Below are 14,604 nucleotides of genomic sequence, written 5' to 3' on the forward strand. Positions count from 1 at the left end.
TTGTGTATTTTTTATATATATACTATATTCTATCTGCAAGCGTCAAGTTCCCTACTGTATGCTGAGGGGATTGAGACATTATACGGATTATCGGCTGTGGGAGGTGAAGAGGGAGGTGCGAACGATAATTTCAATTAAAAAAAATTAGAGCCGGCAGGTAATCGGATTAGAGGGAGTTTTGGTTCAAATTGGGACTTTTAGCAGCGTTTCCTTCACTCTCCTCTCCAGCGGCCGAGCACAGCGCGGCGGATCTGCCCCGGCCAGCCTTTCTGAAGAGCCGCAGAGACGCAGTCGAAATGCCCGTCGACATGAATGGATACTGGAAAATGATTTCCAATGACAACTTTGAGGAGTACATGAAGGCTCTCGGTGAGTTCACATCAGGCCAGCCGCATTTAGATCTGATTAAGTAGATAATTGTCATATATTCATAAAAAAAACTCAACTTTCTGTAACAGATCAGAAGCTATAGTTTCTCCCTCCTCCCACTTGACTAATTAGTATTGCAATGCATATTGTTGCAGATGTAAATGTTGCCATCAGAAAAATTGCCCTTTTACTGAAACCCGACAAGGACATCGTTCAAAACGGGGACCACCTGATGATCAAGACCCTCAGTACCTTCAAGAACTACAACATGGACTTCCACGTGGGCAAGGAGTTTGAGGAGGATCTCTCAGGAGTCGATGACAGAAAATGCATGGTGAGAGGATTTGTGTGGAGCACCACCAGTGGCGCATCACAACCGGCTGGTGGTTGCATTAGGTACTAAAAAAAAAAAAAAAGAAAAAAAAAGTGTGGATGCCTGTGGCGGGGATAGACTCGGGTGCAGCACTCTGTGATCTGTGGGATGATTTAGCAGGAGCCCACCCCACCACCGCTCTGCAGACTGCAGTTTAATGAGCAGATGGTGTGGTGAGAGCTGGTCGGTTTTTTTTTACACAACTTTTCCTCCCACTCCAAAACTTTCTCCATAGACTTTTTTTTTGTTGTTGTTTAAGCAGTCTCCTCCGTGACTGGATGTAATGAAGACCGACGGCCTGGCACTGCAGGGGAAAAGCGCTGGAACGGGCAGCGTCAAAGTCAGGACTTATTTAACTAGACTGTGTTTCTGAATGCTGAATAGGATCAAAGATTAGCCTGCGATCCCATTGAAAGAGGGGTTTGTATACTGATGGGCTGATTACAGATAAACTCTCTGCTCAAGAGAGATTCACGTGTGTGGGAATAATTGGAAAACGGGGAACAAGGGAGACTGGTGTTTAATTTATGGATGTCCGATGGAGGGGGGCGGGGAGCGTTTAGATACTCTATTTGTAATCAACTGTTAAAGTACATTCTTTAGCTTTTTTTTATTTAAAGCTTAATTCACCATTTATTTTACCTGCTTCCATAACTTCCACAATTTCAGCTTTCCCCCCCTCCCCCGCCTATTCTGGTTGTTTTATCGTTCTACTTGTATGTATCTTTTTGAAATGCATCTGTAAGTAACGCTTATTTTTATTTTTATTGACCTTTTCCCTCCTTCTCTGTGGCTCCTGACAGACCACCGTCACCTGGGAGGGAGACAAACTGGTGTGTGTTCAGAAGGGAGAGGTAGAAGGAAGAGGATGGACCCAGTGGGTGCAGGGAAATGAGCTTCATCTGGTGAGAAAACAGCGGCTCCTGGCATGAATATTAATCGAAGCAATTTAGACACTTTAATCCAGATCAAGAATGGCTCTCAGCACAGTATGTGAAACGCATATATCTCTTCATGTGTGACTCCAGTTTGAATCAGCCAACCAGCTCTACGCCTCCTGAATATATTTCCCTTAAACTGACTTGCAACAAGATCAATACAATTACAAATTCGTAACAAATTCTTGATGTATTTGCAGTTTTTAAAAATCATTCAAAAGCCTAATCGCAAGTAATGGCAAGCGAATTGCCGTTTTATTAGCTCGACAATATAAGATTTTATCCAGTGTGATTACTGCTATGAAAACATAGTAAAACTAATTTCCCAAATTATTTGGTTTGTGATGCCAGCAGATGTTTTCCGGCTGCGGCCATAAAATTAGGCATTACAGGATTTCTCCCAACATTTTGAGGAGCGGCTGATTTCAGGGCAACAGTGACCTCTGGTGATTGAACATATATTGCATGTTTGAGCAAACGGTAGTAGACGATATTTATTGATTTATTTAAATAATATTTTTAGTCACTAAGTGGAAATGAAAATATTCAATTTTTCTAATAGTTTTTCCAGAAAAATGGCTGCATTTGTTTGAATGCTCTAACGTGGATCAAATAGTGTTAGAGCTGCCAGCATTATATCCTACATTTTAAAAACCCCTCATTTTATTTATTTATTTGGTTTAAGATTATAGCTAAAAGATTATTCTTTTACAAGAAGAAAGGACATTTATTTTTTGATTGAAAATCTAGATTTATTAGAAAGTAAAGGAAATGCACGGCCTAATGGCAAGAAAATATAAAATTTATTTTTACAAGTACTTTTTATTAAATATAATAGATGGTTTGTTTTTAAGTTTGATTTGTACAGGATAAACTATGTGTTAGAAAAATTATTATGAGTTAAAAATTATTCTATTTGTCTTGTGTCTTTATGCCACATTAATCGAGGGTTTTGACAAAGTTATGTGGAAAAATTATGTGAATTCTGTGGAAATAGCGTAGACCAAATAATACTACAATATCTATTTCAAGTGGGGTTTTTTATGTTTTGGGCTGCCGTTCTAACTTCTACATTTTATCAATAATATCAATATTTTTTGCAGCCACTGCACCAATTCAAAAGCATGGGGCTTAATGTGGGTTAATGATGAACTTATTGTGAAATTCCCATCAAGCCGACATTGTCACTGGGACACTTCGTCTCTTGTCGGTAAATCTATAAATACTGATGTTCTTTTTTCTTTTTTCTTTTTCTTCTGCAGGAGCTGAGAGCTGGAGGTGCTGTTTGCAAGCAGGTTTTCAAGAAAACCTAAACTGGCCTTATTCACCAACGCAGAGTGATCCAACAGAAACTGGCTCAAAAAGACACACCAGATTCACCATACCCAGCAACATCCAGCATACTTTGACCCTGCTACTACCCACATTGTTTTCACAATTACTTTCTTATTGTATTCAATTTGAATTGTTGCCTTAGTTGTCAAGCCAGGGAGGCACGAAACAATGAAGTAACACTGTATTATTGTCTCAGGGCAGATGCTTTGATGAGCAGGTTTAGATGAGCTGAACATTTGCACACTGCTAGCTGTAGCCGATCTGAAAGTTGAGCCAGGTTGGGAAAAAGTTTAGTGGAAATGAGGAAGATCTTTAACAAACTGTTTTTGGTGTAAACTGATGACATCTGAGTGGACCAAATTGCTCTGGTCTTCCTTATACGATCAAATCAGTCCCCAGAATGAGAATCAGATGAGATGCGGTGCACAGAAGGTATTTCTCTGAAGTTATTTGAGAGTGTACAGCTGATATTAATGGGAGCTAATCAATAAATGAAGCACCTCTCAACAGTGTCACGTGTAAATTTCTGTCTGGAACCGTGTGTCATGATCTCCAATCTGCAAATCTTATTAGCCACCATCCTGCAGATTTGACCAATGTCCAGAGCTGGGGGCCACAACACTAAATCAAATTATGCATGTGTCCCCAGGTCATGTTACATATCTATCTAGTGAAATGCTTCAACTCAAAGGTCAAGTAAAAGTCAGAGCTTTTACGTCAAAATGTTTAAATCAGTAAAAATATAAAACGCTACATGAGAACAAACAATGGATTGCTGCAGATCAGTCTGTTTGTTTCAAAAGGTGTGCTAGCAGTTTTTCTAGAACCAGAAATGTTCTTCTATTCTTAATGACCATTGGGACAAAGAGGTTTGTTCTGTGCCTGCAGTAGCAGAAAGATGCAAAACGTTAGCAAAACTGAAATGAGAAATTTGCCGAGGTGCACAGAACGCGCTACATGAGTCATTCGTCCATTTATTCATTCAAATTTGCCTTTAATGGTTGACACAATTAGAAAAAGAAAATCTATTAAAAAAAATTGGCTTTCTGATTTTTTCCATGTTCTTTCCTGGTGTCAAAATCCACTATAAACCATAACAAATAAATATACAAAAATTCACTGAGGATAGATTTTGATTTTCAGGCCCAACCTGCCGTCCAACTCTTTTGCAGCCTCTGAAATGTTTTCTTCCAGTTTTCTATATATTCACTGTATAAACATGATAAAACCACCAGAGCAGGAAGAGGGTCCAGATGGCACATTAAGAGGTTGAGAGATCTCAGTGAATCTATGTGTTTTCTCAACACTCAGAACTTTGTAGACCAGAAAAAAGTGGGATCACATGTATCATTACCAAGAAGAATGAGCTATTGGAAATAAAAAGGTAATAAAAGTATCAAACCGCATGTTAAAGTAAAGTTTGACTATATTCCATCATTTTCTTGGTCTGGCACTGAAGTAAACAGTTGTCAGAACAGAAGATGTCTCCAGCTACACAGTCAGATTATGTAAATACAGTAAGAGGCAATCACTCTACCCACACTGGGCTCCAGATGAGTAGGCATTGTAGCTCGCTGTTTGCATTGCCAACACAATTTTCTCCAGTTTGTGCCAGAATCTCTTTGTTCGTTCGTTGCTGCTTTTGCTTCTCGCTCTGTTGTTCTGCCTCCCGTGGTTTCATGCGCTTTCTCAAGTTGCCATGATTTGACCTCTAGGTTATGTGTATTTATGGTTCCCCAGAGGGCCACTGACTTTTCTTTCTGTTTTTTTAGGCTAATAAAGATGATGATGTGAGGCTGGGGTCAAAACAAAGTATGACGCCATAGGTACATTTAAATTTAGCCTCCATAAAATGTCCTTTCTAAACGTTGCATACTCAGTTTTATAACACAAATCCCCTTATAACTGCTACTTTTTATTCCCTTTTAACATTTGACATCACTTATTTCATCTCTAAAGTGTGCAAAGTTTCCAAATTTTAATCCAACGTCAGAGATTTTGCAGCAGCTCAGTTGGACAAGAAAGCTGAACAAGTGGTCCACCTTTAAGCTTTTCTCTAATCAGATTGTCCAGCAAACAATGAATTTCCTGTGTTCTAAACTGTATCATGCAGGATTATTTTGACCCTTTACTGAACCAGAAATGCTTACACATTACAAATCACTGTAAGTACAGATGAGTAGAAGCCCTTAACATAAATTCGTACACTTAGCAAAATATGAAAAAGAAATCAACCTTTCACTTGAGTACAATTATTTGCAAAAAATAGATATCAAAAATAACTAGCTAAATAAATAAATGAAGTCCATCTCTTTTTCTTTCCCTTTAGCAAATCAGAAGGTTGGATCATAACACATTTTGTACAAATGACAGAGAGTGGATTCCTTGACTATTCCTCTTTACACAGTTTCTCCAGTTCATCCAGAGACACTGGTTTTTCCTCATGGACTCTCCATGGTAGAGCCATGGATGCCCTAACATAAAGGCTCATTCCAGTTTTTAAAAGATTTAGGTGTAAAATGACCACTGAAAAAGGTTAGCTTTTTCCCAACCATTTTAGATCATCATCCTGTTGAAAGACCCTCATCATGCCCTTTGGTTTTCAGTCAGGGGGTAGCAGATTTTAGCTTAAAATCTTAAAATTTTTTCAAAGAGTATATGATACTTTGCACTCTAAGACGGTTCCAAAGGACTTTGGGAAAGAAAGATTACCACCACAAAAAGAAGTCTGATGAAGCATGAAGTTCTTTTATACATGGTATTGGCTTGCAGTTTTTTTCAACTGGAAAACTCAATCTAAATCTCATCTTTAATAAAGCACATGTGTTCTTGTCCCAGCAGAGTTACAGTTTAACAGTGTCGTAAATATTAATACATTTTCGGCTAGTTACAGAATGCCACGGATGTAGGGACCATATGATTGACTTGTCCCGAACACAGGTAAAACATTCAGCTGGCCTGTCTCGAGCAAAATTTGAATTCTTTTAAAAGCATAAGCTGGCATACCTGGTTTTCTGTGCCTCTACCATACACAAGCTTTTGTTTACCCAGGTCAACATTTTTTGATAATAGACTGTAGTAACTGTATAAACTTATGAATGACTGGTGTTTCAATGCAATAATATCGAATGCAATATGATACAAATATGTAATGTAACAATATTGACTCTTAGAGAACTAACATCAGTCATTCTTGCCACTGTGGCACCGTCATTTAAAAACCCTTCATGTCACGTCACCATTTACAGAACATGATTCTCGCGAGATTTTCTTCCAGGAAGTTCCACGTCAGTATCCAATGCACTGCTCTCTGTAATTGTAACCCCCCGACCGAAGTGATAGCAACGTTTTTATTCAATCAGACTGCCATAACACGGGGTTAAAACATGGTAAGATACATTTTAAAGGCATATGCGTTTATATTGTTTCGATATATTTCAGCTGAGATTCTCGATTAACTTTAAAAATGTTGAGGAAATGTCAAATGGAAATAGTCTCTTGGAGTTAGCCTAGCGGCTAAAGAGCTTCAGTTAATATGAGGTAACTTTACAAAAAATGTTTAGGCTTAAATGGTTCCTCGGCCTTAAATGTTAAACCTTTCTTGGTTGAGTTAGGTGTCGTATTTTTCATCTCATAATGCATATATATTAAATCATTTATGTCGCGTAAAGTCCTTCATGTTCAGCGTTAGCCGCTAGCTGTTGATATAAATCACATTTCGGTTCTTAGCTGTATAGCGAGTTTTCTCATCGTGGAAACACTTTGTTGTGTTTATCTGTAAAGCCTCTGAGGCTGGACATTAAGAGGAGGCTAACAGCCCGATCGGACCGAGTAAAAAGTGTAGATCTTCACCCAACCGAGCCATGGATGCTGGCCAGTCTCTACAACGGCAGCGTCTGCGTATGGAACCACGAAACGCAGGTATGAAAACGACTTAAAGAGAAATCAGCGAGTCGGGTTGCACAAAAAGATGCACTTTTTGAGTAATGCAATGATAATGATGGTGCATCCTGATAGTAAAAATGTTGCTCTTAATAATTGTCGCATTTGTGTTGGAGACAAAGGGGATAACATTGCATTCTATGTTCATTAACCTCTGTGTGTATCTTTAGACTCTGGTCAAGACTTTTGAGGTGTGTGACCTGCCTGTCAGAGCGTCCAAGTTTGTGGCCAGGAAGAACTGGGTCATCACCGGAGCAGTGAGTAACATGTTTATTTGTTTATTCACATCAGCAAAAGTGGATAGTAATTATTCCACATCATTCTGTGCATTAGTTGATGGTTTCATGCTTATTTTCTGTCCTGACAGGATGACATGCAGATCCGTGTGTTTAACTACAACACCTTGGAGAGGGTCCATATGTTTGAGGCCCATTCTGACTATATCCGTTGCATTGCTGTTCATCCAACCCAGCCGTACATCTTAACCAGCAGCGGTAGGCTATTGACTAAGACACACTGTAGGCTTCTTCTGTGTATATTTTGGTGCACATGAGGATGATTGTGTTTTTGTGCCTGTGCAGATGATATGCTGATCAAGCTGTGGGACTGGGAAAAGAAGTGGACGTGCAGCCAAGTGTTTGAGGGTCACACTCATTATGTTATGCAGATTGTCATCAACCCCAAGGACAACAACCAGTTTGCCAGCGCCTCATTGGACAGAACCATTAAGGTGGGTGTCTCGCAACGAGCAAGTTGTCACATTTGCTGTCACTGTAGTCGTGCTTCTAATCTATGTTTTCTGCTGATAATGACATCCAATGCCTATCTGAAATGCTTCTGAAGTATTGATGTAAACATAAATGCACTAATCAGATTTTTTGGGGGGGCAGGGGGCTTGCAGACCTCCCAATTCCCATCTTGACAGATTAGGTGGTTTTAGTTTTGATTCCAACAAAACAAGAGATTTACAAGATAATTCAAAATTTTGTATGAATGCATAATATTACTCATTATTATTATTATTATTATTATTATTTTATTCTCTTTTTTTATCTCAACAGTGCATCAAAGTACCTACAGTTAGTTTATGTCTTTAATGAGTAAACGTAGTGAGAGTTCGTAGTTTTGAAATATTTACTGAATAGGGGAAACAATTATTTTACCATTTTTTTATGTATCAATCAGAACCAATCAAAGAGAAAGCGTCTTTCTGATCTTTGGCCTATTTATTTGTGCATCTCTAAAACATATGCTTATTACACCTTATTGTTGAATGTGTTATTACACACCAGATCAGATTGCATTTCACCATCTGCTAGGGAGCACTTTGTAAAGATTTAGCACATTCTTGTCTTGCACAGGTTTGGCAGCTGGGCTCTTCTTCTCCCAACTTCACTTTGGAGGGTCATGAGAAAGGTGTGAACTGCATCGACTACTACAGCGGAGGAGACAAGCCCTACCTGATTTCAGGTGCAGATGACCGCCAGGTCAAGATTTGGGATTACCAGGTTAGAAAACTTATCAATCGTTTTAGTGTGTGTTTTTATTAAAAAATGTTTACTTTATTTTTTTCACAAAAATGTCAACGTACAATGCTCAAAAATTCTGTTTCTTTACATGTCTTTTCTTTATATTAATATTTCTACTTGTTGCAGAACAAGACCTGTGTTCAGACTCTGGAGGGCCACGCCCAGAATGTCTCCTGTGTCAGCTTCCACCCTGAGCTGCCCATAATTATCACAGGATCCGAGGATGGTGCGCAGAAATCCCGCTCAGCCTCACACACCGATACCCGTATTTATAACGTTGACCAATTAATCATTGATTAACATTTCTTTTTTTATTTCTTTCTTCCTCTCTTCCTCAAGGTACTGTGCGAATCTGGCACTCCAGCACATACCGCCTGGAAAGCACACTCAACTATGGCATGGAGCGAGTGTGGTGTGTGTGTGGTCTTAGAGGCTCCAACAATGTGGCACTGGGATATGACGAAGGCAGCATCATCATCAAGGTGAGTGAATGGAAAAGTTGTTTAGAGAAAACTGTAATTTAAAAAAAAAATGTATTATTAGTAGTAGTAGTAAAAATTAAAAGTAAAAATTCTAAAGTACCTTGTTAATATTTTGGTTAGGTTGGTCGGGAGGAGCCAGCCATGTCTATGGACACCAATGGAAAGATCATCTGGGCTAAACACAGTGAAATACAGCAAGCCAACCTGAAGGCCATGGGTGAAGCTGAGATCAAGGATGGGGAGAGACTGCCGCTGGCTGTCAAAGATATGGGCAGCTGTGAGATTTACCCTCAAACCATCCAGCATAACCCGAATGGACGGTATGAAACAGCTTTTTGTGGTTTTGGTAAAAGTTCTGAATGGAAAAGAAAATATTTGTAATCATATGTTACTAATTTGTTTGTTACCAGGTTTGTTGTGGTATGTGGCGATGGGGAGTATATCATCTATACCGCTATGGCTCTGAGGAACAAGAGCTTCGGTTCAGCTCAAGAGTTCGTCTGGGCCCACGACTCATCCGAGTGAGTTTTCACAGTTTGAAAAGTAAACGTTGAGATATTATTTTCACTGCATAGATAGCTAAACAATCATCCAATGTCATGTGTGCTTTGTAACAGATATGCCATCAGAGAAAGCAACAGTATTGTCAAAATCTTCAAAAACTTTAAAGAAAAGAAATCCTTTAAACCCGACTTTGGCGCAGAAGGTAATCCACTCACTGTTTCTTGCCAAATTTGTGGTTTTGGAAGCAAATAAATAGATTTGACTAATTGAATGTGTTGGCTTTTCAGGGATCTACGGGGGCTTCTTACTCGGGGTGAGGTCTGTGAATGGCCTGGCATTTTATGACTGGGAGAACACGGAGCTAATTCGCCGCATTGAGATCCAGCCCAAGCACGTAAGCCATTCGCTTCCTGGATTTTTCCTATTTGGATATTTTGGAATATTAATGTTTGCATTGCATAATAACAGTGTTTCTGCAGGGTCTTTAAAGTCATTAGCTCAATATTATGCTTAGATAAATTCATATTATCCACATAATTCCAAAATTACTCTTCTTCCCATGTGTTTTTCATGTTTCTACTGGTTATTTTACGTATTTATCCTTTTTTAGAAATATACTTGGAACATTTCTTTATTCTATTTATTGGAGTGCTGGCTGATAAATCTGGGTTATTCATACTAAAATCAGAAGACCCAGAAATTCACGCTTCACCTAAAATAAGTCTGCTCCTAAAACCTGCTTTTTGTCGCTTATTTGGGGAATTAACCTCGATATTTTCTGATGTTATCAAACATTATAAATGCAATTATTAGGTTAGTTTGCACACATTGTTTTGTGATTCATATAGATCTAAAATTTAACTAAAGCTTGCAGAAACCCTGAATCAAGCCCTACCGTAGGCTGTTCTCCATGAGTCCTCTTCAAATGTGTTCTTTTAATCTTTTCCTTCTCCCCTTTCATATTTTATCTAGATCTTTTGGTCAGACTCTGGTGAATTGGTCTGCATTGCTACAGAGGAATCCTTCTTCATTCTCCGTTACATGGCAGAAAAAGTAGCCGCTTCTCAGGAAAACAATGAGGGCGTAACAGAGGATGGGATCGAAGACGCCTTTGAGGTCAGTATTTGAATGAATTTCCTTTTATGGAACATTTAGTTTACTGTCTGTGACAGATTGCCTAAATCACTGTTTATTGCTGCTGTTTCTACTGTTTACATTGTGGCCATGTGGTCTACAGAAGAGACAATCTCTAGAGTTTTCAAGTAAACGAACCTGCTGAAATTACAACTACAATATATATATTTTTTGTGTTAGATTTTTGCCCTTTGGGTTGCAAAGTATTTCAATTATTGTTTGTATTTAGAATGAAGATCTTTGGATTTTTATTCTTATGCAAAATCTTTTGATTGAAAGCTTTTTTTTATAACAAGAATGCACAAAAATAAGACAATATCAGAGGAAATATTTAAAAAAAAAAAAAAAAAACAACACCTTATTCTATTTTGCCTGATACATCATATATTCAAACTTTGTAATAATTCAAACATTTTTATTATAAACGTGTAACATTCATTTGTATTGATATGTGCCCAGGTCCTGGGAGAGATCCAGGAGATCGTGAAGACTGGGCTTTGGGTTGGAGACTGCTTCATCTACACCAGTTCTGTAAACAGACTCAACTACTATGTAGGAGGAGAAATTGTGACTATTGCACATCTGGACAGGTGGGACTGATTGCTTACATTTGGTCGTCTTGGGATGGGACAATACAAAAATATACTTTTACCCCTGCCATGAATGATCCAGACGCCTTCATCACTCTTGTTTTTTCTCCCTGCAGGACCATGTACCTGCTGGGTTACATCCCAAAGGACGACCGTCTTTACCTTGGAGACAAAGAGCTCAACATTGTCAGCTACTCTCTGCTGGTTTCTGTCCTGGAGTATCAGACTGCTGTGATGAGAAGAGACTTTGGAATGGCAGACAAGGTGCTGCCTACCATCCCCAAAGAGCAACGGACCAGGGTTGCACATTTCCTGGAGAAACAGGTAAGAGGATTCAGTCAGGGCAAATTTATTTTTATTCAGGTGGTTGCTGATGAGAAACACTCCTGCTATTTTTTGCATATGGAGTAAAAGTTTAGCAAACAGGGGAAAAAAAACTGTTGTAATAAATGTGTTATAAAAATAGATTAGTCCTTAGAATGCTTTTCACAAGTCTTACAGATAACTGGGTTCATTTTACACACTTAAGTGTTCCCCTCCCGTTCTTACTTAGGGCTGAAACGATTCACCAGGTTAATTGTGATGACTTAATTATTTAAATAATCGCCAACTAATTTAGTAATCGATTAATCGTTAACTGGAGAATACAGACTCAAAAGGTCATTTGATGTAAGAACAACATAGTCAGAGTAGTAATTAAGCCAAAACTGTACAGCAATATACATTTCGCATTTAAGATATATAAAAAAAAAAATCTTATTGTAAATATGTTCTAGCCAGAACTCCTGAACTGGTGTCATTTTGACGTGGCCTGGTTCACACTGTGTAAAAATTTTAAAAAAAAAGCATAAATAAAATCTCCTATTAGGCACCTTAAGCTATACAGGTATTAATTGGTTCATCCAAAAATGAATCAACAGATTAGCAGTACATTGTATTGATGTTAAGTGAAGCATAAAGCATTGAGCTTTTAACATGTTGATATTAGAAGTGTATTTTAGCTGCAGATGCAACCTTTGCTATAATGGATCAAACATTCACTAAAAATGTCTTTTTTTTATTTTAAAAAGGAATTGAATTAGTTGTTTATTTGCATCTTTTAATGTATTTTTAACATTGTATAAAAAGGCTTAAGTGAAAAATCTGCAGACTGTGCCAATTTTTTTATTTTTATCTGATTCATCGATAGAATGATCAATAACAGAAATACTTGTTAGTTGCAGCCCTTTTTTTTTCTTTTATGAAGTCAGCTTTGTGTTCCTATAGCCTGATGGGTTTGGTTTGTCTCGTCTCTTCAGGGTTTCAAACAGCAGGCACTGGCAGTATCTACAGACCCAGAGCACAGGTTTGAGTTGGCTTTACAACTGGGGGAGCTGAAGATCGCCTACCAGCTGGCTGTGGAAGCAGAAGTAAGAGCAAACTCATTATTACATAGTTTTCCCTATTCATTGCTATTCTTCTGAATATGTCAATTGATATCATCAAGTCCATCGCTAATAGATGTCGTTTTGGCCTTTTTGTAGTCTGAGCAGAAATGGAAGCAGCTAGCCGAGCTGGCTATCAGTAAGTGCCAATTCGGCTTGGCCCAGGAGTGCCTGCACCACGCTCAGGATTACGGCGGCCTGCTCCTTCTCGCCACCGCTTCAGGGAACGCCACCATGGTGGGCAAGCTGGCCGAAGGGGCAGAAAGGGACGGCAAGAACAACGTGGCCTTCATGACGTATTTCCTTCAGGGGAAGTAAGTATTCAATCTGTGTGTGCGTACTTGTGCAACACACCTTAAAAAGTGGCTGCCTTCGTAACACCTTTTTTTTAAAAAATATTTACTTTTCCAGACTGGATCAGTGTCTGGAGCTTCTCATCAAGACTAACAGACTACCGGAAGCAGCGTTCCTGGCGCGGACATACCTGCCCAGCCAGGTGTCCCGTGTGGTCAAACTGTGGAGGGAGAGTTTGGCTAAAGTCAACCAGAAGGTCAGATCCGTCACCACCACAGTATCTTTTTAAATAATTTAAATGGCTAAAATTAAACCCCTTTTGCTGACATTTTTGTTGTATTTTTGTCTATATTGTCTCCACTGCAGGCTGCTGAATCACTTGCAGACCCCACAGAGTATGAAAACCTGTTTCCTGGGCTGAGAGAAGCATTTGCAGCTGAACATTACCTGAGAGAGACCTGCATCGGCAGCTCCAGGCCCGCCAAAGATTATCCACTTGTTACAGTAAGTCCAATGGCTGGTGGCAAATGTAAAAAGCCATATGTCTTGCTCTGTAGGGCTAGCAATGATTTAGAGCTGGGTAAAATGGATGCAAATCATGGAATAAAATGATCTTTCTTTCTATTTTAAGCCCAATGAAGACAGAAATATTCTGGAGGAGGCTCAGGGTTACGAACCCAAAGGCACTTTTGTTCCCTTCGTGCCCCAGGTTTGTTTACAGTACCGTTTTCTCTTAAAATGACAAGTCTTCCCTCTGTAATCTGCAAAGATAGGATTCTGCTGGTAGGCAGCCTAAAAGTCGAGCCCTCTGTAAATTTCTTGTCTCTGATCATTCATCACACCTTCCTTGGCAGACAAAAGAGAGCGATGAATCCAGCTCGGTCCCAGCGGCCTCCGAGACGCCTTCACCGCCCAAACCTGCAACTCCTGAAGCAGCAGTTGACAAGGAGGAGGAAGATGAGGAAACTCTTACATTCGCACAGTCAGAGAAAGAGAAGGTTGGGCTCTCTCCTCTTCATTTCGCATTTACACAGTACAATTTATATAGGGCACCTTAAGTGAAGAACATTTCATCTGGGTTTCTCTGCAGACTCTAGATGAGTTGGAAGTGGACCTGGACAACATGGAGCTGGATGACATCGACACCACAGACGTTAACCTCGATGACGACTTTCTAGACGATTGAAGTTTCCACCGTCCTCCTCCTCAGCACTCTTCAGATCATATTTAAACAAAAGAGACCAACATCCCTTTTTTTTTGTACTTGTATCAAAAAATGCATGTTGTCATGCCAGTTTTGTTAGAAAACTATGACCTCAACAATGTTTGAATGAGAACTAAAGTAGAGGGCCCACAGATGCTCCATTTTGTACACTCTTTATCAAATGAAAATTTAGATTAACAATCTACTGGTTAATTTCATCTATGCTTTCCCTCTGCGCTTTTCTGTAATGTCATGTCAATGTTGAATAAGTCGAATAAATTCTGGTTGCTGTATATATTAACATTTTGCTTTTAATGATTTCTTTTTGTTTTCAAACAGAATTGTCACTCCCTTTTTAAAGTAATTCATGACTTGTAAATTATGAAGTTATGAATCTAAAACAATCTCTGATAAAAAGTCTCATTTTGTGTACTGTAATCAACTTAGTTTACATTAATCACCACATTTATCTTGCACATCTATGTT

At 38.9% G+C, this 14,604-nt stretch overlaps 2 protein-coding genes across 2 annotated transcripts; both read left to right on the forward strand.

Moving 5' to 3' along the window:
- Positions 1-166: 166 nt before the first annotated feature.
- LOC116721784 (retinol-binding protein 1) lies at positions 167-3,527 on the forward strand. The gene is made up of 4 exons (XM_032565743.1): positions 167-369; positions 525-703; positions 1,546-1,647; positions 2,943-3,527. Exons 1-4 carry the CDS (start codon positions 297-299, stop codon positions 2,991-2,993), a joined length of 405 nt encoding a protein of 134 aa, XP_032421634.1. The 5' UTR covers positions 167-296; the 3' UTR covers positions 2,994-3,527.
- A 2,757-nt stretch (positions 3,528-6,284) lies between these two features.
- copb2 (COPI coat complex subunit beta 2) lies at positions 6,285-14,419 on the forward strand. Its single transcript, XM_032565298.1, has 22 exons — positions 6,285-6,404; positions 6,799-6,936; positions 7,128-7,214; positions 7,325-7,451; positions 7,539-7,687; positions 8,319-8,465; positions 8,613-8,712; positions 8,826-8,968; positions 9,089-9,288; positions 9,379-9,489; positions 9,586-9,674; positions 9,760-9,866; positions 10,445-10,588; positions 11,066-11,196; positions 11,313-11,520; positions 12,495-12,605; positions 12,720-12,934; positions 13,032-13,170; positions 13,281-13,418; positions 13,546-13,623; positions 13,769-13,912; positions 14,005-14,419. Exons 1-22 carry the CDS (start codon positions 6,402-6,404, stop codon positions 14,098-14,100), a joined length of 2,805 nt encoding a protein of 934 aa, XP_032421189.1. The 5' UTR covers positions 6,285-6,401; the 3' UTR covers positions 14,101-14,419.
- Positions 14,420-14,604: the final 185 nt, after the last annotated feature.

This window comes from Xiphophorus hellerii, chromosome 6 (genome assembly GCF_003331165.1).
Source record: "Xiphophorus hellerii strain 12219 chromosome 6, Xiphophorus_hellerii-4.1, whole genome shotgun sequence".
Classification (NCBI taxonomy): domain Eukaryota; kingdom Metazoa; phylum Chordata; class Actinopteri; order Cyprinodontiformes; family Poeciliidae; genus Xiphophorus; species Xiphophorus hellerii.